Below are 22,512 nucleotides of genomic sequence, written 5' to 3'. Positions count from 1 at the left end.
TGGATCCTTTGAATCCTGTGATATGTGTGTTTGGACTGTACGACTCAAAATATCTTAGGTTAAACTGGAGACCTCAGCCACCCTTTACACTCTCAGATTAAATTACGAGGGTCAAGACATATGCAAAGTGAGGATTATTCATCAGTGCAAAGCTATATAATCCTGTAGAAGTGGAACTGATGCTCATGATGGATCAGATTTGTTGAAGATCAAGCTGTTTATATAGGAGATGAGGGAGTCATTTATAACATTACTCTTGATAGACAGATTGTTGGTTTAAGATTTTAAACTGGGGGACTGAGGGATCATGAAATAGTCTAATGCAACATAAATATTAAATGTCATCTGTTTGGATACTGAGATTTCAAGCTATAGTATCATGATGATGTTTAAAAATTAGCATGATGATGCAACGTCACACCATTTCTTATCATCAAAATAATGTTGGCGCTGGTTTAACCATGGAGCTATTTAGACCTCTGCTGGTCGCTTAGAGGAACAACTCAAAATGTGTTTCTTTATAAGATACGATAATAGGTTAGGCTGCATTAATATAGCATCGCATATCATATCTTCGGGGAAGCATTTAGACAGTATAGTGGTCTTACTCGACTTGACAGATAGGAGTCTGAACACCCTGTGTTCGATGTTTGAGATCTGGTACTCTGATAGTGTCCACTGTTTTAGTTTTCAATGTTACACAGCAAACCCAGTTCAAGGTCAAATATTGATTATACTTTTGCCATTCTTACCTTCAAACTTCAATAACTATGTTGTGAAAAGCAGCTAAGGAAATGAGCTGGTGCTCTGATAAGCTGGGACTGTGTGACAGTGAGTTGTTGGTTTAGCCACAAGGTGGTAGTCTTGAGCTGGAGATGGAAGCGTATTGCAGAAACGCCATGAATACCCACACATTCTGACGATGTGTTGAGTGTGTGTCACGGCTCATGGGGCACCTGTGGCTAAGGATGTAGAAGGGGCATCTACTAACTGCAGGGATGGAGGTTTGATTTAGTTATTACACAGTTGTTGCACTGTTATTACACAGTTATTATGTTGTTATTACACTGTTGTTACACTGTTATTACACTGTTGCAGATGTGGGAAGTAACAAAGTACAAATAAAAGTCATAAAAGTACAAATACTTTGTTACTGTACTTTAGTAGATTTTTCTGGTATCAGTACTTTACTTTACAATTCTTATGACAACTTTTTACTTTCACTCCTTGAATTTTTTACAAAAATAGCTGTACTTTCTACTTCTTAAAAATGTCCAACCAGGCTTATTACTTAAATTTTAATCTGTATTTGGTGGCATGATCAATATTATTTCTTGTCTTGTGACAATGACAGCCTTTATAAACAAGACTATCTGTACCTGAGTGAAGGATGAGTATACTTTTACCATCTCGGATTGATTGGGACAATGACATGTCGGGTTTCACAGCTTAAAATATTTACATTTAGTCATTTAGCCGACGCTCTTATCCAGAGCGACTTACAGTAAGTACAGGGACATTCCCCCCGAGGCAAGTAGGGTGAAGTGCCTTGCCCAAGGACACGTCATTTGCACTGTTGGGGAATCGAACCAGCAACCTTCTGATTACTATCCCGATTCCCTAACCGCTCAGCCACCTGACTCCCAAATATCATGATCAATATGTACGAGAGTAATGTACAAGAACCGTGTCAAGTTCATGGTTGCAGAATCAATGATATTACCGTCTGTTAGGGCTTCATATCTACATCATTTGTCTGGAAGTCAGACTTTTCTCTTTTTTTCCCAAGGTTCATTCAGCCAAAGCTCTCCTATCATACCTGATCTCTCAGAAGTGAAACTTCACATAGCTACTGTTGCATCTGATTAAAACCCTCATTCTCATTGCTTTCCACTCACTGAACCCAATATCCTTGGAGTTGATGAAAAGGAACACACCATTTAATTTGTGAAAACGTGTACCTATTAGTGCTTTTGAGGAAGAAAAGTCTGTGTCAGTGTATGCTGTGTGTTGAATGTTTCTTGTCATGAGTCTGTTCTGGTCCAGACTGACTATGGGTATAGGCTTATGTCTTAAAGAGAGAAAGTTGACGGCATGTCCTAGAAAGACTCTTGATGTGTAGCAAGTTACCAGCTGCCCTCCTCTTCCTCTCAGAAACCCTGGGAGCTGGTGGGTATTTTCAGCAGGCCATCTGTGGGCAGTTTGGCTGCCAGTTTCCATCATCTGCACATGCTCAGAATCTGTTAGACCTACTTTACTCCAGTAACACTTAATCCTATCCAAAACCCAGTCGTCCTCAATCAAATGTGTATGCCAATCTTCCCGCACCCAGGTTGATCTTTGTTGTCTGTGATGTGTCTTAATACAGACTCAGAAGTAGCGATGGGAAGGACACATCTTTCTAGCTCTTATCTCTAAACAGCATTGGAGCCCTCAGCTGGCTCAGGAACAGCTTGGATGAGCGCTCAAATGCTCAAAAGGGTCCAGTTTCTGCTTATCTCGGGAGGGAAAGAAGGAACAGGAGATATAGCTGCAGTGGTGTTTTCCTGTTGCCTAGGAGAGATAAGTCAAGCCCAAGTCTTTGCCTGTGAGGGCGTTATCTGCCCAGAGTGTCCAGACGAACACTGCGTCAGCAGAGAGGACCAGGGCGCCATGTGGTGAAGGTGTGAGGGATGATAAGCACGCGGGAGAAGAACTTGAAAGATATATGTGCTTCATGTGGCGTCTGTGTGTGTGTGAGAGAGAGAACAGAGAGAGAGGAGAGAGAGAGGAGAGAGAGGAGACAGAGAGGAGAGAGAGAGAGGATAGAAAGAGGAGAGAGAGGAGAGGAAGAGGAGAGAGAGAGGAGAAAGAAAGGAGAGAGAGGGGAGGGAGAGGAGAAAGAGAGGAGAGAGAGGGGAGGGAGAGAGGAGAGAGAGAGAGAGAGGGAGAGGGAGAGAGAGGATAGGAAGAGGAGAGAGAGAGGAGAAAGAGAGGAGAGAGAGGGGAGGGAGAGGAGAGAGAGGAGAGAGAGACAGAGAGAGAGAGAGAGAGAGAGAGAGAGAGAGAGAGAGAGAGAGAGAGAGAGAGAGAGAGAGAGAGAGAGAGAGAGAGAGAGAGAGAGAGAGAGAGAGAGAGAGCCATATGGGTGTGTGTTTGGGGTTTATTGGTAATGGATGTTGACAACTGGAGTGCTGAATCTATGGAAATGTCTTCATTTCCTTCTGTTTGCAGAGAAGACATTGTTTGGGGAATACTGATTGGCTGGGACACCAAAGAGAATCTTGTAGGTGTTTGAGAATCCTTTCACAGGACACTGGTCACACATTCTATAAAAATGTTCCTTTGCTTTGCCAGTGCTGATGTCAAATACGTGAAATACAATGTATTGTGCGCCATTACAGATTTTTACTCGCGTATCCCCTGAAGAGTTTGCGTACCCCAGTTTGAAAACCGATGCACTAGGCTACATGAGACAGATGACTTGAGAATATATAAAGAAATATATGAACATCTTCATTTTGCAAGGTTCCTCCTTGCATTTGACCTAGAATGTATCCCTTGGATCTAGTAAAAAAATAGATTGATACACACTTCCATAAATGATGAACTCTGGACTGACATCAAACAGCGTTGCTGTTTAGCACTAGTGCTCTACTGGGGTGTTTCACAGCCGTTGTGCAGTGTGATGCTCTAAAGACGTAGCAACACCAACATCTCAAGTCGTTATATACTAACATGAAAACGTGTTATTATACTGTATATATACAGAGATGGGAAGTAACAAAGTACAAATAATTCATTAATCTACTTAAGTAGGTTTTTATGGTATCAGTACTTTACTTCACTATTTATTTTTCTGACAACTTTGTAACACTAACCCTTAAGTTTTTTACACAAATATCTGTACTTTCTACTTCTTACATTTTCAAGACAGGCTTGTTACTTTATTTTTAATATGTATTTGGTGGCATGATCAATATTATTTCTTGTCATTTTGCGCCTTTTTTTAATTTCCTGGCTATCATGCACAAAAAAACATAAGCTAGTCTACAAAGTTACCATGGAGCGAGGCAGACTTGATGAGGACTCAAGTAGTATGTGTGTTTTGGATGAAATTACCAAAGGGGAAATTAGCAAAGGGGTTAGTATGTGTGTTTTGGATGAAATTACCAAAGAGTAAAGTGTCGCTTTGGATTAAAAGTGTCTGCTAAATGAATAAATGTAAATGTAATGTAAATTAGCAAAGGGGTTAGTATGTGTGTTTTGGATGAAATTAGCAAAGGGGTTAGTATGTGTGTTTTGGGTGAAATTAGCAAAGGGGTTAGTATGTGTGTTTTGGATGAAATTACCAAAGGGGTTAGTATGTGTGTTTTGGATGAAATTGCCAAAGGGAAAATTACCAAAGGGGTTAGTATGTGTGTTTTGGATGAATTTAGCAAAGGGGTTAGTATGTGTGTTTTGGATGAAATTATCAAAGACGAAATTAGCAAAGGGGTTAGTATGTGTGTTTTGGATTAAATTACCAAAGGGGTTAGCATGTGTGTTTTGGATGAATTTATCAAAGACGAAATTAGCAAAGGGGTTAGTATGTGTGTTTTGGATAACATTACCAAAGGGGTTAGAATGTGTGTTTTGGATGAAATTAGCAAAGGGGTTAGTATGTGTGTTTTGGATGAACTTAGCAAAGGGAAAATTACCAAAGGGGTTAGTATATGTGTTTTGGATAAAATTAGCAAAGGGGTTAGTATGTGTGTTTTGGATGAAATTAGCAAAGGGAAAATTAGCAAAGGGGTTAGTATGTGTGTTTTGGATAAAATTAGCAAAGGGGTTAGTATGTGTGTTTTGGATAATATTACCAAAGGGAAAATTAGCAAAGGGGTTAGTATGTGTGTTTTGGATAAAATTAGCAAAGGGGTTAGTATGTGTGTTTTGGATTAAATTACCAAAGGGGTTAGTATGTGCGTTTTGGATGAATTTAGCAAAGGGGTTAGTATGTGTGTTTTGGATGAAATTATCAAAGACGAAATTAGCAAAGGGGTTAGTATGTGTGTTTTGGATTAAATGACCAAAGGGGTTAGCATGTGTGTTTTGGATGAATTTATCAAAGACGAAATTAGCAAAGGGGTTAGTATGTGTGTTTTGGATAACATTACCAAAGGGGTTAGAATGTGTGTTTTGGATGAAATTACCAAAGGGGTTAGTATGTGTGTTTTGGATGAAATTAGCAAAGGGAAAATTACCAAAGGGGTTAGTATATGTGTTTTGGATGAATTTAGCAAAGGGGTTAGTATGTGTGTTTTGGATGAAATTAGAAAAGGGGTTAGTATGTGTGTTTTGGATAATATTACCAAAGGGAAAATTAGCAAAGGGGTTAGTATGTGTGTTTTGGATAAAATTAGCAAATGGGTTAGTATGTGTGTTTTGGATAAAATTAGCAAAGGGGTTAGTATGTGTGTTTTGGATGAAATTAGCAAAGGGAAAATTAGCAAAGGGGTTAGTATATGTGTTTTGGATTAAATTAGCAAAGGGGTTAGTACGTGTGTTTTGGATGAAATTAACAAAGGGGTTAGTACGTGTGTTTTGGATGAAATTAGCAAAGGGGTTAGTATGTGTGTTTTGGATAACATTAGCAAAGGGGTTAGTATGTGTGTTTTGTATAAAATTACCAAAGGGGTTAGTATGTGTGTTTTGGATGAAATTAGCAAAGGGAAAATTACCAAAGGGGTTAGTATATGTGTTTTGGATTAAATTAGCAAAGGGGTTAGTATGTGTGTTTTGGATGAAATTACCAAAGGGGTTAGCATGTGTGTTTTGGATGAAATTACCAAAGGGAAAATTACCAAAGGGGTTAGTATGTGTGTTTTGGATGAAATTAGATTTTTCTGGGACACAGCAGATTTAACCCTTGTGTTATCTTTGGGTCATTCTGACCCATCAGTCATTGTGACCCACCGTCGTATCGCGACAAATTCACCGCATACAAAAACAAAGTGAAGGATTTTCTTTTAACCGTTGGGCTGTCTCAGATCCCCCACATTGCAAAGGTAAAAAGAAAATTATTTGTATTTGTTTTTGTATTGGGTAAAATTGGGTAAACACAACGATGGTTCGTTATGAACCTTTGGGTCATGTGACCCGAAGGCAGCACAAGGGTTAAAAACAGGGTCTAGCAACGCCCCTGGACTCTATTGTACTCTGATCTAATCTGCTCCACTTTGTTTTAGTCATTTAGTCATTTAGCAGACGCTCTTATCCAGAGCGACTTACAGTAAGTACAGGGAAATTCCCCCGAGGCAAGTAGGGTGAAGTGCCTTGCCCAAGGACACAACGTCAGTTGGCATGACCGGGAATCGAACTGGCAACCTTCGGATTACTAGCCCGACTCCCTCACCGCTCAGCCACCTGACTCCTTTGAGGCTTCTCTGTTCTCGTCTACTCTCATTTCACTTTGTGTGGAAAAAAAGTCTCTAAATGTTGAACAAATATTCTCTAATAATAGTTTTTTTGAAACGTTTTGAAAGATTGAAAAAATATTTCCGAATTTGTTTTTGGGTAAAAAAATTGCGAAAGGTTTAAAACATTTTCGACAAAATGTTTTGTAAAAAGATTTCGAAAGGTTGAAAACATATTTTTCAAAAAAGATTTTGAAAGGTTGAATGTTAATTAAAAAAATAAATAAAAACGTTTTAAAAGTAGAACAAATTGTTTCGATAAAAAACATGTAGTCAGTACCAGAGTCTTTTTAAACATATCTGTACTTCTACTTGAGTTAAGGATGTGTCCCTTTGCCATATCTGTGTATATATATGTATATATATATTATACATGTTCTTGTGTGTGTACTGGACTAGTTTATTGTACCCTCAAGAATACTGTAAAATCTATTATAAACTGACTATTAACAAAGGCTCAGATTCCTATGACAATTTGTTTTCCATTAGTGGACGATGACTAATAAATCCAGTTTAGTCCTGGTGGTTTGTGCAGCAGCTGTGGGGAGCGTAGGCAGGTTGTCAGTTGAAGAGACAGAGAAAACACTGGCACTCACGCGCTGAGCCCCGCCACTTCACCAGCCCAAACAGCGTTCATTGATGAGAGTCTCTCTCTCTCACCTCCAGCTCCCCCGCGGGGCCATCAGAGTCATCAGGACCGTGACAGCACGTCCTCTGGAGAGAGAGACTGTTAAGTAGAGGGCAGGTCAGCCTGCCCTCTCCTAGTACAGCCCAACCACCTGCCCAGGTGGTTCTGCTAGAACAACCTGCATTCATTTAGCAGAAAGAAAATCTAGAGCAAACATGCAGTACAGGATTTGAATGTGCGATTTCTTGATCTGCAGTCTAACTCTTTACCCACTGAGCTAAAGCCTCTCTCCATCAGAAGGGTGATGATGCCAGAATCCTCACGACTACCTTAAGCCGCAGACAGATGGATTAGCATGTCCTTCTAAAGCCAGTTCAACGTTCATGGCCGTGTATAGAGATACACAGTGGTGTTAGTCTGAAGGCTGGAACCACATCCTGGGAGAGTCTGGCCATTCTGGCTGGCGGCATTTAGGGCTTATTAGATGCCAGGTGGCGAGGGAGAGAGCCAGGGGCTTGATGCTTGTGCAGCCTCGAGAGGAAACAGAGAACATAAAAGAGTGCACTCATTTTGTTTTTGACACTTTGACTTCAGAACCTACGCTTTGTTGCCAGGGCATTCAGGCCGCTGGCAGCTAAAGTCACCTCGACGCGAGGCTCTGAGTGACGCTGGAGACACAGAGCGCTGTGGAAGACACGTCGGCACGGGGAGAAAGTCGATATAACTCACAACGCTCAACAATGCTTCTGGACAGGCAAGGATCAGCGCTGCCTTCTTAAGCTCTTCTCAGAGGCACAATGACAGACAGAATGCTCATTACTCATGCCAAACAGATTTACTCTGACAAGATATACAGTACACAATCAACACGATAATCCTCTAGATAGACATTTTTCCTATTTATTTACATTCTCTGACAGCTTGCTTTGTTCCGCGTCCACAGACTGCCAGCAGAACCTGCATGGTGTTTGTGTGAAACGCAGACACAATGATTTCTCCAGTTATGACTCACCAAACATGGGCGTCCTTTGGAACAAAACACCACTGACACGTCAAATAGAACATCAAGAACACTGTACGGATGCATGAAGATGCCAGATGGGTGAGTGCAGATGTCTGGTGGTGGAGCACAGGTAGTTTCAGAACTGTTCCATCGTCATCTCTCTTGTATGTGTCAGACCAGTCACTGGAGGATGGGCGGTCCCTCTTACCTAGCAGGTGACGGGAAGTCAGACATCATGACCTGGCAGGTCATGATGTCAGGGGGGATGAGGGTATCCAAGTCTAAATCAAGTGTCCAGGGTTTTAACTGTTTTGTCAAAGTACTGTGCTCTCTGCTGCTTGTCTAGATCCTGTCGTCCATGCAAAGACTAAGAACCTGCTCCAGGAGTTCTCTCTTTCTCTTGCTCTCATCTCTCCCTCTCTCTTGCTCTCTCTGTTATCTCTCTCTCTGTTCTCTCTCTCTGTTCTCTCTCTCTGTTCTCTCTCTCTGTTCTCCCTTTTTGTTCTCTCTGTCTGTTCTCTCTCTGTACTCTCTCTCTTCTCTCTCTCTCTTCTCTCTCTCTTCTCTCTTCGTATTCCCCATCCATCCAGGCCTTTGCTGCTATACGTGTCCCGTCTTGGAGAGGTAGGCGATGAGGGCCACCACCACCCCTACGTACATGCCCGTCCCGAGGGTGATGGCCAGGGCAGCCAGAAACAGCGTCCTCCTGGAGAACATCCCAGCTCTGGAGAAGTCTCCCTTGGACACGGCCTTGCCCGTCTAACCGACACAAACACAGAGAGGAGTGAGTGTTAGCTGTGGCTGGGTCACTGTGAGTAGGTGTTTCAATCAATGCAGGGAAAACAAGGGATTCACAGAGAGCTATTAGTTGCTATGGCAATTATGTCATTAAGCTTTCGACAGTGACAAATGTGTTGCTTTGGATGTTTTGTATTCAGCCCAAAAATAAGGCTGGTTCTTAATCCATTTATCCCTCCGACACGTTTATTAAGGTCTTTTCTATGTAATTGGCTTGGCAATTAGTCTGAAAGATGCTAAGAGATAAATGGGTTTGGAGAGAGGGAATAAGGATGGATCTGATAACCTCAGAACCAGCTCAGTATGTAGGAACTGTGAGGTTCTATAGATCCAGAACACCGGTGTTACAGACCACAAACCCACTCTAGCCAGGTCCAGTCCCTATCAATGAGAACAGGTTTCCATCTCATTACTATGCAGTATCTACGGTGCTTGTGTCAGCCACAGAGGGGGGCGTCACCTGGGGAGCTTACAGAGTCAATTGCCTGTAACGATTACAGAGGACGGCATGAGATGGAACCAGACAGCGGAAGCACTCCACAGAGCATCTGTGCTCTTTGACCTTGCATACGATGCAGGGAAGTTAGTGTTAATGACGGGGTAAGGGGAGCAGGGCTGTGTTAAGGCTGAGGGTGGAGGAGCAGGGGGTGGAGGAGCAGGGGGTGGAGGAGCAGGGGGTGGAGGAGCATGACTGTGTTAAGGCTGAGGGTGGAGGAGCAGGGGGTGGAGTAGCAGGGCTGTGTTAAGGCTGAGGGTGGAGGAGCAGGGGGTGGAGGAGCAGGGCTGTGTTAAGGCTGAGGGTGGAGGAGCAGGGGGTGGAGTAGCAGGGCTGTGTTAAGGCTGAGGGTGGAGGAGCAGGGGGTGGAGGAGCATGACTGTGTTAAGGCTGAGGGTGGAGGAGCAGGGGGTGGAGGAGCAGGGCTGTGTTAAGGCTGAGGGTGGAGGAGCAGGGGGTGGAGGAGCAGGGCTGTGTTAAGGCTGAGGGTGGAGGAGCAGGGGGTGGAGGAGCAGGGCTGTGTTAAGGCTGAGGGTGGAGGAGCAGGGGGTGGAGGAGCAGGGCTGTGTTAAGGCTGAGGGTGGAGGAGCAGGGGGTGGAGGAGCAGGGGGTGGAGGAGCATGACTGTGTTAAGGCTGAGGGTGGAGGAGCAGGGGGTGGAGGAGCATGACTGTGTTAAGGCTGAGGGTGGAGGAGCAGGGGGTGGAGTAGCAGGGCTGTGTTAAGGCTGAGGGTGGAGGAGCAGGGGGTGGAGGAGCAGGGCTGTGTTAAGGCTGAGGGTGGAGGAGCAGGGGGTGGAGTAGCAGGGCTGTGTTAAGGCTGAGGGTGGAGGAGCAGGGGGTGGAGGAGCAGGGGGTGGAGGAGCATGACTGTGTTAAGGCTGAGGGTGGAGGAGCAGGGGGTGGAGTAGCAGGGCTGTGTTAAGGCTGAGGGTGGAGGAGCAGGGGGTGGAGTAGCAGGGCTGTGTTAAGGCTGAGGGTGGAGGAGCAGGGCTGGTACCTTGTTGGAGTAGTAGAAGGCTGCGATGCCCAGGGGCCAGAAACAGCAGAGCATGGAGAAGATGGCCAGGCCCAGGTACTCCCTGGGAGGCAGCAGGATCAAGTTGTCCTCGCTGTCGCTGTCACTGGAGCTGTCGCTCTGGGGAGGGAGGGGGGCACGACACACACACACACACACAGAAACACATCACATTTACACACACACACTCATCAGACAGGGATCCTGTAGCAGTGCTGTATCTGATGGTGTCATGAGCCCTACATTTACGGGGAAACTTTCAGCGTTGTGAAATGGAGTCTTCCGTACATGTCACCTGCATGTCACTAGGAGGGCGTGGCCTGGAGAGTCATGTGGACTCACTGTCTCTGAGGCAGCCAATCAGGGACCCCCGGTCCTCTTTGTTATGCTAATGTTCAGGCCGTGAGGCGTTCATCCAGAGAGAGAGACCAGCTTCTGACAGCCCCCGTAGGCTGACAGACAATGCAGCATTAACGGATTGTTTCATCACGGCGAGGTGACAGGGGGAAACAGCTCAAAGACAGCATCATTTATGTGCTAAATTGCCTCCACAGCACGAGAGCCTCCCCCCCCCCTCCACCCTCACCACCCCACCCTTCTTCTCACCCCCCCCTTCCTCTGCTCCATTTGCTTGAGAGGTGTGGAGCATTCTGGGGAAAGGAGGAGGATGGGGGGGTCTGCTGTGTGATCTCTCCAAACCGAGCCTTGATCTACCTCCTCCGAGGCCCCCGGGCGGAGGAGCAGGCTAATGAACAGCAAAACCAGTGGTGGCTGAGGGCACGTTGGCATGGGGACGTATTAACACGGGGCCCGGCGGCCCGGCGGCACGGGCAAGGCAGGCAGCAGCGCCGGAGCGACCTTTAAGTAGAGGCAGCCTCACCTTTCCTGTGGCCCTAGAGAGGGAGCTGCTGTTTGGGCTAAATGAATGGACCAGGTCAAGGATTCATTTGTTAGTTGTGGTACTCGCAGGGATCAAACAGGCCTGGGGGACCAGGAGAGGAAATGGAAATAGAGGCGCAGGGATGAAAATAAATGAGGTAATTTGGAGGGGCTGAGAGAAAGAACAGGAGGGGAGGCGGGACCAGACAGCACCTGTCGGCGTTTTTTGGCCAATTAGAAGCGGCGAACAGACGGATGAGAGGCTATTGGCAGGAAGAAGGTTCTGTTTGTGTGCTGTAGATAAATGTTACTTGCTGTCCATGATGACCCACAAGCACGTTTACACACGTGACACACAGAACACATTACCTCCTGTCCTTGATACGCAGGGCAGGTCACATGCAGTGGGTAGGTTACATGCAGTGGGCAGGTCACATGCAGTGGGTAGGTTACATGCAGTGGGCAGGTCACATGCAGTGGGTAGGTTACATGCAGTGGGCAGGTTACATGCAGTGGGCAGGTCACATGCAGTGGGTAGGTTACATGCAGTGGGCAGGTCACATGCAGTGGGTAGGTTACATGCAGTGGGTAGGTTACATGCAGTGGGCAGGTCACATGCAGTGGGCAGGTCACATGCAGTGGGCAGGTCACATGCAGTGGGCAGGTCAAATGCAGTGGGTAGGTTACATGCAGTGGGCAGGTCACATGCAGTGGGCAGGTCAAATGCAGTGGGTAGGTTACATGCAGTGGGCAGGTCACATGCAGTGGGCAGGTCACATGCAGTGAGTAGGTTACATGCAGTGGGCAGGTCACATGCAGTGAGTAGGTTACATGCAGTGGGCAGGTCACATGCAGTGGGTAGGTTACATGCAGTGGGTAGGTTACATGCAGTGGGCAGGTCACATGCAGTGAGTAGGTTACATGCAGTGGGTAGGTCACATGCAGTGAGTAGGTTACATGCAGTGGGCAGGTCACATGCAGTGGGTAGGTTACATGCAGTGGGCAGGTCACATGCAGTAGGTACATGCGTGTGTGTATGGTCTTATAGTTGACATGTGCAGTATGTTATAATTGCTGATGTACTGTGCCTCTAACACTCCAAGTTAGGTCCACAATGATTTCAGGTTCCTCCTCTTGCACACTGATGGACAGAATGTGAACAGGTTGGGTATGAATGTTCTGACTCTAGTGAATTCCACTGACAGCCAGTCTGAGAAGGAGAGCAGCCAGCACATGAAAATCAGACATGAAAAACACAGACAGACAGGCAGACAGACAGAGACAGGCAGACAGACACACAGACAGGCAGGCAGACAGGCAAGGCACAAGGTGGTTTGAGGCTAGTGTAATTGATGTGACTCCTGCACAGCCTAGCACTGTTAATTATCCTGGATCTGCAGCCCTAGAGGATTGGCTAATGACACAGAGGACACAGAGGATTGGCTAATGACACAGAGGATTGGCTAATGACAGGAGGGGGCAGTGGGAAGATCCTCAAGGCACACACTGACAGTGACGGCCATGCCACGAGACAGTCATCTACCAAGCCCTAGATTTGAGCCCCTCCACACACACACACACACACACAACTCATCACTCCTAAGTCCCCCTCTCTCTGTCATGAAGACGCTGGCTGAGGAACAGTTAGTGTTTTAGAAGACTTTACATTTTCATCTGAAATTGCAAAAACATACCACTAGAAGCAAGTTTACTGTTAGATAAACCCGTTACTGACTCCTGCCGTGTATAAGCACCTGTAAGCTCTATCCGGTCCTAGTGCATTCATACACAACTACAAACATCCTCTGAAGAACTTTGATTTCCTCCTGAAGATATCTGCTGCTAGCACTGTCACACCTGGCTTCAGCTTCCCATCTCACAGTGGACTCAGCAGCTCAAAACACTAACACACACACACACTCTCGCACACACACACACACACACTCTCGCTCACACATACACAGAGACACCAGCTGCAGAGTAGGAATCCTCTCATGTTCCCAGCTGACTCTCAGCCTTCATCTCTCAGATTCATTTGTTGCGTGAATCGACCTGGAATAACTTGTCTGCTGGCTCACCTGCACCAGGGCAATGCGTCAACACAACCCCCACCTAATACTTTGAAAGGACTGCATTAGTTATGGCATTAATGGCCGTCTTGCCTGTGCATCTATCCATCTGCTGCAACTCTGGTGACAGACAGGAGCTGGACTGACCAAGCAAGTTAGGCATCAACAGTAAGTGTTCACCTCTGCCAGGTTATTTAACTCTGACCACATGAAAGTAGATTTCGCCACTTTTGTAAACATTGTTGCTTCACCCTGTTGTGGCTGTTTGGTTTGGAATGCGGAGGTGTGTGTGATTCTCTCAAGCAAAACAAACGAGGCCATCAGAGATGATCCTGGAGACTACATGGAAAAATTGTGCAATTGTGTATTCAATTTGTGTATTCAATTTGGAAGTACATTTAATGAGCTATTTAGAGAACTGATTATTTGAACAATAAGCATGAATCATGCTGGCAGACTATTAGAAAACAAGGTAGGGGGTGTGCTCTAAATGAAATCATTAAAATGAGCAACACTGAGAGACATGACTCATTATTCAGTAAGAACTCATCCCGGAAAAATCACCTTCTTCAAATTGGTATAATTTAGATAGCCTCGTAGTTCTAATTACCCACCTAACATTTCCAGTAATTACCAAGCTGAACCAAATTGTTTTGGTTTTGTGTGTCAACGCAGAAAATTTTCAAAGAAGTTGTATTGTGCTGTAAACAAAGACATCTTGTTAAGTGTTAATGACAGTTGTCCTGTCTGAACTCTCACCTCCTAGTCTCCATGCTGTCCCTGAACTCTCACCTCCTGGTCTCCATGCTGTCCCTGAACTCTCACCTCCTGGTCTCCATGCTGTCCCTAAACTCTCACCTCCTGGTCTCCATGCTGTCCCTAAACTCTCACCTCCTGGTCTCCATGCTGTCCCTAAACTCTCACCTCCTGGTCTCCATGCTGTCCCTGAACTCTCACCTCATAGTCTCCATGGCCCTCATTGTCCTCCACGTCGTGGGACACAGTCTGGATCTTCACGTCTCTCTTCTCCTGCTCCTCCGTGGACGGCTCCTCCCCCTCTGCCTCCTTCCCCTCGGCCTCCTTCCCCTCGGCCGCCTTCCCCTCTGTGAAGGTGGTCTCAGAGCTCCCGCTCCTCGAGTCCTTGCTCTGCAGGCTGACGTCGTCCCGATAGAGGAGGAACCCGGGCCTACAGAAGGCCTCCACTGCCAGGTGCAGGGACGTGGCATCCAGGAACTGCTGGGTCTTCGTCTTGCCGTTGGTCCCCGTGTAAAGGTAGCCGATGATGTTGTCTTGGTAGGGGTGGCCGGGGTAGTCACACTGGTAGCCCTGGTAGCCGTCCTGAACCAGGTGGCGGCTGGTTTTGTCCAGGAGTGGGTTCTGGAGCTCAGTGAGGCTCTCCATGATGGGCTGAGGAGGGGGTCGGCTGGAGGATCAGAGAGGGTTGACCCCAGGAGACAGGCAGGAAGCTGAGGGGACAAGACAGGGAGTTAAGCTTAATTTATACTTAGGTCGCCGTTTTGAAATGGTCGCCGACGAAAAAAAAAAAGTGTTGCTCAGGCTGCTGCATTTATACTTCGGCAAACAGTCACCTGTTAATTTTTCACTATGTGACGACATCAGCGCAAGTAGAAATTTCTCCTGGTAGGCGACACTTCCAAGCGACGGTTAAAAGTGTCGACCGTGATGTCATTTCTGTCGGCGACCTAAGTATAAATTGGGCTTAAGAGACCATCAGACGCTTGGTGAGGGTTTCTTATGAAAAGCCATGGTGATGCTTTATTGTGAACACCATTGGTGAACCCCTGGTGCTCATCGGGAAAGGAAACATCAGTAATCCGAAATGAGATTTGGATTCCTTGCACTCGCATGCCCTTGGAAATCTCATCATGCTGAATTCTTGTTAAAATGCGGGTAAAAATGATCCATCACTTCCCTAGCTGCCTCTGTAGGAGTCAGTGTAAGCCTCGCAGATGCTGGAGGCTTTCACTGTGCATGTTGATCAGTGTACAGTGTTACCCTGTGAACAGGTTTTCGTGGCATCATTGGAGAACCTTGTTTTCAGAATACAGAGAAGCCTGTTGTTGCTCTTTACAGTAATAAGCCTTGTGATGTTGCTGTCTAGATAAAGAGGACACTTTCACCAAAGCAAAAAAAAGCAAAGTCATTTTATTTATAAGCCTGGGATTTTTCACTCAGTAAAAAAAGGATTTCCTACCCCACCCATGTCCTCCACCCTGAGGACCAGCTTCCCCCTCAGACAGACGGTTCGAATCCCCCTGCAGGCTCAACTCCTCTGTCCCCGTCCATCACAGCAAGCCGGACAGTCTAAGCCATGTTCACAGCACTACTGCACACATCAACACTTCAGGATGATCCGATTGTGATTAGGCTGCTTTACTCGTACTGAACATCGTATTGTGTGTGATGGTTACAGGTGTTCTGTAAGATGGGCAGTGTGCTATTGGTTAGTGGATGGATCAGTGTGTGTATGAATGTGTTGAGGTACTTGTATTTTAACAGCAGAATGTGTTCCTTGTCGCAGATCAATTTCCTTTTGAGCAATAAAGTCTATCTTAACTCATCTGACAAAATGACAAATATCTCAACATGAGCAGGATGTTAGCTGGAGGGTGCACCGTACAAAGGCAGGTTATTCCAGCTTGAGGCTTCCATTTCCACATAAAGCATAGCTTATTCATGAAGATTTCCACTGTACACAAGTGCTTTTCCAAACATTTCAAAGCTAAGTATATAAATTATGAACTGCTGTCTTGTATCTGGTGCACAGGTGACAGTGTTGTTGTTGAATAAAAGAGCAATTCTCTTTTGATTTTCAGTATTGCTGCTCTTCTGATTAGAAGGAATTCCGTTAAACTGGACATTAAACAACTAAGACGACAAGTTCACGTTAAGACACTGACATGCAGTCACTTGTGTGAGGTTGGAGTGTTAAACCTCTCGCTTTCTCTTTCCTCTCCAAATATATTAGAATTTAGCAAATGTAGCATTTTAAGCACGAGTACATGCAGCAATAGTATGTCAATTCACAATTCTTACCGATTTTAAAGGTTCCTGTTCTGGACCACCTCAAGAACATTTTCTTCGCAGGTCCATTTAAATCATCCCGCTTTATCTCTGTATTTCATTGAGGAAGAAAATCCCCAAAAAGAGAACAAACTGCACTTTTTGTATCTTTCGAGTCAAGTGTCGGATCTCGCTTAATGCTGTGTGCGTCTATGAACATCAACCCAGTGCTGTGTGGACTCCGGTAGGCGACATAAACGCAAGGACAGATGGGATTATTTTTTTTACGCTCACTCACCTCGCTACGCTCGCGCCCTACTGTACCTGAACGGGTATGATACGGGAATGATACACACAGACCAAAAATAATTTTTCCCTATCTATGCGATTTCAACTGTCGATTTCGTGCATTTTACGTACAGAATCTTAAACATACAACTTCCGTACTACTAAAGAGCGCTGATACTGATTCTCGACGCATGCTCAGGTGATGCGTTATCGCGTTATTTTTGTGGCCCTACAGCAACCGGCCTCGGTATCCATTTGTTTTTCATCATCATTGGCCGGATTGAAGGGCATCTAGTTGTATGGGTTACACTTTTTTATGATTACACTTTCACATACAAAATTACAGTGTAGATGTTTGTCACTTTGTTAACTTAAAAGCCAAAAAATGTGTCTTTGTCAAACTCCCTCAATCAAACCCCCCAAAATATGTGCACACTCCTGCAGTAATGTGAAACATCATGAATTCTATTAAATAAAGACATTTACATTTGATTAATATTTCACATACTCATGAATACATCATGATCCTGCCAAGTTGGTTGTTCCTTTTACCCTCATAAGCTGCTTAAGATTTCATGCCTTGCATTTATCATTGTAAACTGTGTTTACATAACATTAATATAGATGTGCTTTTAATGCAATCACAGCAAATGGTTGACTGTGATAGATTAGATACTCTGGCATGAATCCCCAATGCTTTAGACTTCCAGGGAAATTCTTGTATATCATGACGCAACCACTAACTGGAAGCTAAAAGCTAAAAGTAACCACATCTGATGCACTGTGTTTTAGATGAGACACTGCTGATTTAGCGCTGTGTACCTTTCCAGACATAGGCTACTATGTAGGGCACAAACACACTGTGGAAGTGCTGAAAGCTCATTAACATGACTTCGTTTATGATTGAGGGTAGATCCTGACCGTGCCTCAAGGATGCGTTATAATGTTTAATGGGGATTTTATGAGATAAATATGCGTCTGAGACGGCCTCATGAGCTGGTTGATGAGCGATGTTTCACAGTCACTGTGGTCGACAAGACAACATTCCTCCGCCAACAGACCATCTTCTCTCTGGTCAGACTCTCAGGACTCCCTGGAACAACATTTATTCATTTTGCGTTTTATGGTAGGAATGGAGACAGACGTGATATTCCTATATTCTTCTGCCTCTCCTTCCCCTTAGCTTCTGTGTCCTCACAGTTACACTCGTCAGAACGTCTCCTTCAGTGTTTGGTTCGGATGCCATCTGACATGGGATAAACCATAGATATCAGGGGTCAGGTGGCTGAGCGGTTAGGGAGTCGGGCTATTAATCAGAAGGTTGCCGGTTCGATTTGCGGCCATGTCAAATGACGTTGTGTCCTTGGGCAAGGCACTTCACCCTACTTGCCTCGGGAATAATGTCCCTGTACTTACTGTAAGTCACTCTGGATAAGAGCGTCTGCTAAATGACTCAAATGTAAATGTAATATCAAACAGAAATCTCCCGTAACACAGTCGTGTGGAGAAACAGCAATAACACTAATCTCTCCCCCCGTACCACACAGACCACAAATTCAGAATCCATTTTAGGGCAGCTGGACATCAGAGAATATTTGTTGTGCCTCCTCCTCCTCCTCATCTTGTTCCATTTTCCAGTCTATATTTAGGTCTTGTGTCACCAAATAGTCGATGCACCATTTGTCAAACACGTATGTGTGGCTGCCTGCCACATCTTCTAGTTTCCAAAACTGAAGGATGAAGGTTATACAAGGGCCTCAAGAGTGAAAGATGTCTGTACTTCCCCAACCCAAAAAGGACCAAGGAAAATAACAAACTGTGTAATATTACCTGTCTTCTGTTCTCCCCTCTGACTTCCCTCCCTTTAACAGGACAGCCGACCGTGAAAAACCTGGACTTGGAAGTTCTCCCTAACACCCATTAGTCGGCTTTAATCATTTAAACACTTTGGGGAATTATGCGTCTTAATCCTCTTTGCAGAGGAAGTATCAAACCACTTAATTTGATCTGTGCTTTTGTGAAGAACGGGGAGATTTAAGCAGCTTTACCCTAAGGATCACTCAGTGTATTATTTTCTCTTTGATTAAGCGCTTGAACAAAGCGTATGCCAACACTACACCTCTGCCTAAAGAGCCCCGCCCTGAAAGAACATTATCATTTACACAGAACATAAACAGTATCCAATCAGTCTGACTGAGTGTAGATCTTTTAGTCGACTGTGGTATCTTTCATGAGTATACACCATCAGTAGAATCTGATTCTGTTGCTTTGCTGTATATCCCGTCAATGGCGCTGTGACAGTGTGATCGCCTTGATGATTAAAAAAGTCCAGATTTTCTCTCTCCTCCTCTCAGCTGCAAGACAGCAGGCTGGCCAACAGGCCCACAGGCAGGGACAGTCCCCGCAGGCCTGGAGGAACACAATCACACCACATACGAAGCCAGTTCTGATGAACACCTGGGATGACTCAAGTGCAGGCTCATGTGTCTGTGCTGTCAGGTCCAGGGAGGCAGAGAGGGATGCAGGATATGAATGAGGGCCTTATGTGTCCAGGCACGGAGCAGAGAGAGGGTTAGGGCTAGAGAGCGGGCAACGCTGCTGAGATGCTGATTGGAGGAGCTGATGAATCAGCCGGGGGTCAGGGAGGAAGAAATGAAGCAGGAAGTGGTTTTTCATCCAGACTCCAGAAAATGTGTCTGTTCCCTTCCAGGGAGTAAGAATTCTCTGTAAGACCTGGAAGCTGACAAGCACCCAAAACAATGAAATCATGGCTTGATTATCAGACAAAGACTCCTACTCTCTGTGGTCTGTGAATGAGTTTCTGAAGAACAGGGAAGAATGACTCCCGTGCTTTTTCTTGTGGTCTAAATAAAACAGCTAAATGTGGTGAATAAAGCTCGTCTAGAGCATTTTTAAGCCCCTTTAAACACAGTTGTGTTTGTCAAGAGAGCAAGAGAATGGCAACAATATAAGAAGCAATTTGTATTGTTGTATTGACTCTTCAATGTCTTCTGAGAAAAGTGAAGTAGTGTTTAGTCCTGAATGTGGTGTGTTGGTACAGAATGTGAGGGAGAGCACAAAAGGGAAGCCAGACACCTTCAGCAATGTAATTATCCTCCACACTGATGTATGAAGCGCCCTGCGAGGTGAAATCACTTTTCGGGGGAAAGGTCGAGGTCTATCCAGCATTTCAAGGAGACAGGCTGCTCAGCAGATCCATTGTTACCTGAGGTATTCTCTCCTCAGAGAGAGTTCTATCCCCTCAAAACGTGCTCCTTGACGGGCCGAGGCTAGAAAGTCAATCTCCGTTTGCGTTTTTTAATTCTTGAGGTTAACTGTAGACTGCGGAGTTTGGCGCGTTTAGTCTGTAGCGAGCCACTTCCCACATCTTCTTCAGCAGTGCAACCGTCGTTTCACAGATAAGAGTGGACGTTCTGAGATTAATCTCTCTTCTTAGATTAATTTCCTCTGTTCGTGAGAGCTGAATAGTTTCACCAGTGAGAATATATGTGGACAGTAGATCTCTCTCAGCTTTTGAATTATGTAGTACCCCTCGGACCATTAGCATGATAAATCCACCCTAACACAAACACGCATGAAAAACACGAATTACTATAATAAACGTGATTTATGAATAACGCTAAAATAATCAGAACAAAAACATCTGTTGACATGATCGAAAACGTAATTATTCAAAACTGTGTACAGTATCACAGCTAGGCTGGAAGCAGATTTTTGTTTCCGTTGATAGACCATCGCGTTCTTACCAGACGAGAGGCCATGGAATCCCAGAGAAGGTTTATAAATAAGTAATCGTTTAGGGGCTGCGGCGGGTTAGGAGACACTTTCGGCTAGGGTGACTCATCGTCCTGTCTCTTTGCATCAAGTCAGCTACCTTGGTCTCTGCAACTGTCACCCTGTCCCCTGCCCACACACACAGACACACACACACACACAGACACACACACACAGACACACACACACACACACACACACACACAGACAGTGCCTGCGTGTGCCCTCTCCTCGTGACACTGAGCCCAGGCTGCCTCTCCTACACACTCCTCTCCTGGGACAAGAGCCTGCGAGCGGTTGTCTGGAGGCTGCACTCTACAATCAGCTCGAACTGCACCTGTATGACAGAACGTGTCTGTTGATTAAGAGCTCCAGGTGATGAAGTGCTATTCAACCATTTCCATGGTCTCTGTTGGTCTCCTTGACAGAGCAGAGCTTTGCAGTGTTAACAGTGTTTTGAATGGTGAATAATATCAATCTGTGATGACATTGCAGGCCACTAATGATTAACAGTGTTCGCCTGCTATTTAAACTAAATGAAGGCTTGGTACTTAAAGCATGGATGTTGCATAAGTTCTCTAAAGGTATAGCCTTCCTCTTAATGCATATCTTACTTTAATCTGCCTACTGTGGTGTTCTGTAGAGTTGGAAAGCGAATGTAAAAACATTTTTCAGCTAAAAAACAAAGTGTTAGTTCTTCAGCTCAGCCCATGTCTGTGCTCTGCAACTGAAGCACTGAGAGCCTCGATAGCATAAAATAATAAATAAAGGGTTTATTTTTGGCAGTAGAAAGCCTCTGTGAATTCTGCAGATGTGGCATTAAGCCTATCTCCCAGTTCCTCCAATCTTATCTTCAGGTTTACTTCTGTTTCAGGGATGTGCAGAGCAGGATGCATTGTCAAAGCTGGCAGATTAGGTCGGCAGCCTTTGCAGTGTTCTTTTATACTTAGCATATAGATTCGAACATTCAGACTTTCAGATTTATGAAGCTAAACTTTGCTTTCAGCAAACGACAGTCCATTTCCCTTAGCCGTCACCTCTCACGTCTGAGGGCTGAACACGAGGCAGCGTTTACTGCAGATCTGCTCTGTGGTGTTCTGCTTCTTCTGTTCCTGAACAAATCAATAGTGTTCCTTCCCCCCTGATGTTCTCCAATGATGTTCTCCCTTGTGATAATGATGCTGGTCATGATTGGGCTCTGAGCTTCTGCATAAACAGACGATGTGTGAGGCAGTGTTAGACGGGCACAGCAGCAGGCGCTGGGGGACAGAGGGGGGGGGAAGGCTCAGCAGGGACTTCCTCCTGCCTCCCCCCGGACCAGCCTCTGACCCCCAGCCTCTAAACGACCACCGGGAAGATGTCGGCTGTTTCCATGGCGATTAATGGTCGTATGGCCATAATTGCGCACAAACAAGCTGAAAAATCCATGGTTCACGTCAGCTGACTGTCACTTCTGTCCATTAATGATCTTTTCTCCAAATGCAGCACTCCAAAACCTCCCACAGTTATTTCACCTCCAGAGGATCGATGAGGCTCATGTGTGAGGGGGTTGGCCCAGGGGGATTTGATCACCAAGTGTGTGATGAATATGATAACTGCTCACCGCTAAACCTCAGTGGTCACGGTCCTGTAAACCACCACCCTTTCCCTCCGTGTGAACACAGTTGCCTGTCTTCAGCCAGGCTTGCGGTAACACACTGACCCACAGGGAGCAATTCACACCTGGACTCGACGACGGACACACAGCCTTGACGGGGGTTTGGGATTGATCCTCTGCATCAACGCCACAGATTCAAGACTGGAATCAATATCGGATGGGAAAAATCGGTATTTTCTACATAATGGTTAAGAAATGACAAAGCTGTTTAGGAGGAATGGCAGGTGTCTACCTGAGCACACAGCCTGCAGTAGGGAACCTCCTGAGACTGATTACCTGAAACTTCCGGACGGGCTGAGAGATGGAGCCTGACAACATGTGTCTGCTGAGCCCAACATGTCTCCCTCTTGTTAAACTGAATAATGCATGTCGTTGTTGCATAATTCATCAACCATGGAGTGTTTTCGCAAATACATTTTTAATG

At 45.4% G+C, this 22,512-nt stretch overlaps 1 protein-coding gene across 1 annotated transcript; it reads right to left on the bottom strand.

Annotated features, from left to right (window-relative positions):
* Window positions 1-8,618: 8,618 nt before the first annotated feature.
* Window positions 8,619-14,725, bottom strand: LOC136949523 (synapse differentiation-inducing gene protein 1-like). The gene is made up of 3 exons (XM_067243836.1): window positions 14,282-14,725; window positions 10,359-10,496; window positions 8,619-8,824 (listed from the first exon to the last, which is right to left on the bottom strand). Exons 1-3 carry the CDS (start codon window positions 14,723-14,725, stop codon window positions 8,666-8,668), a joined length of 741 nt encoding a protein of 246 aa, XP_067099937.1. The 3' UTR covers window positions 8,619-8,665.
* Between the last annotated feature and the right edge of the window lie 7,787 nt (window positions 14,726-22,512).

Source organism: Osmerus mordax, chromosome 9 (assembly GCF_038355195.1).
Source record: "Osmerus mordax isolate fOsmMor3 chromosome 9, fOsmMor3.pri, whole genome shotgun sequence".
Lineage (NCBI taxonomy): Eukaryota > Metazoa > Chordata > Actinopteri > Osmeriformes > Osmeridae > Osmerus > Osmerus mordax.
The sequence above is the reverse complement of the archived record's forward strand: the minus strand, read 5'-3'. Positions and strand labels throughout refer to the sequence as shown.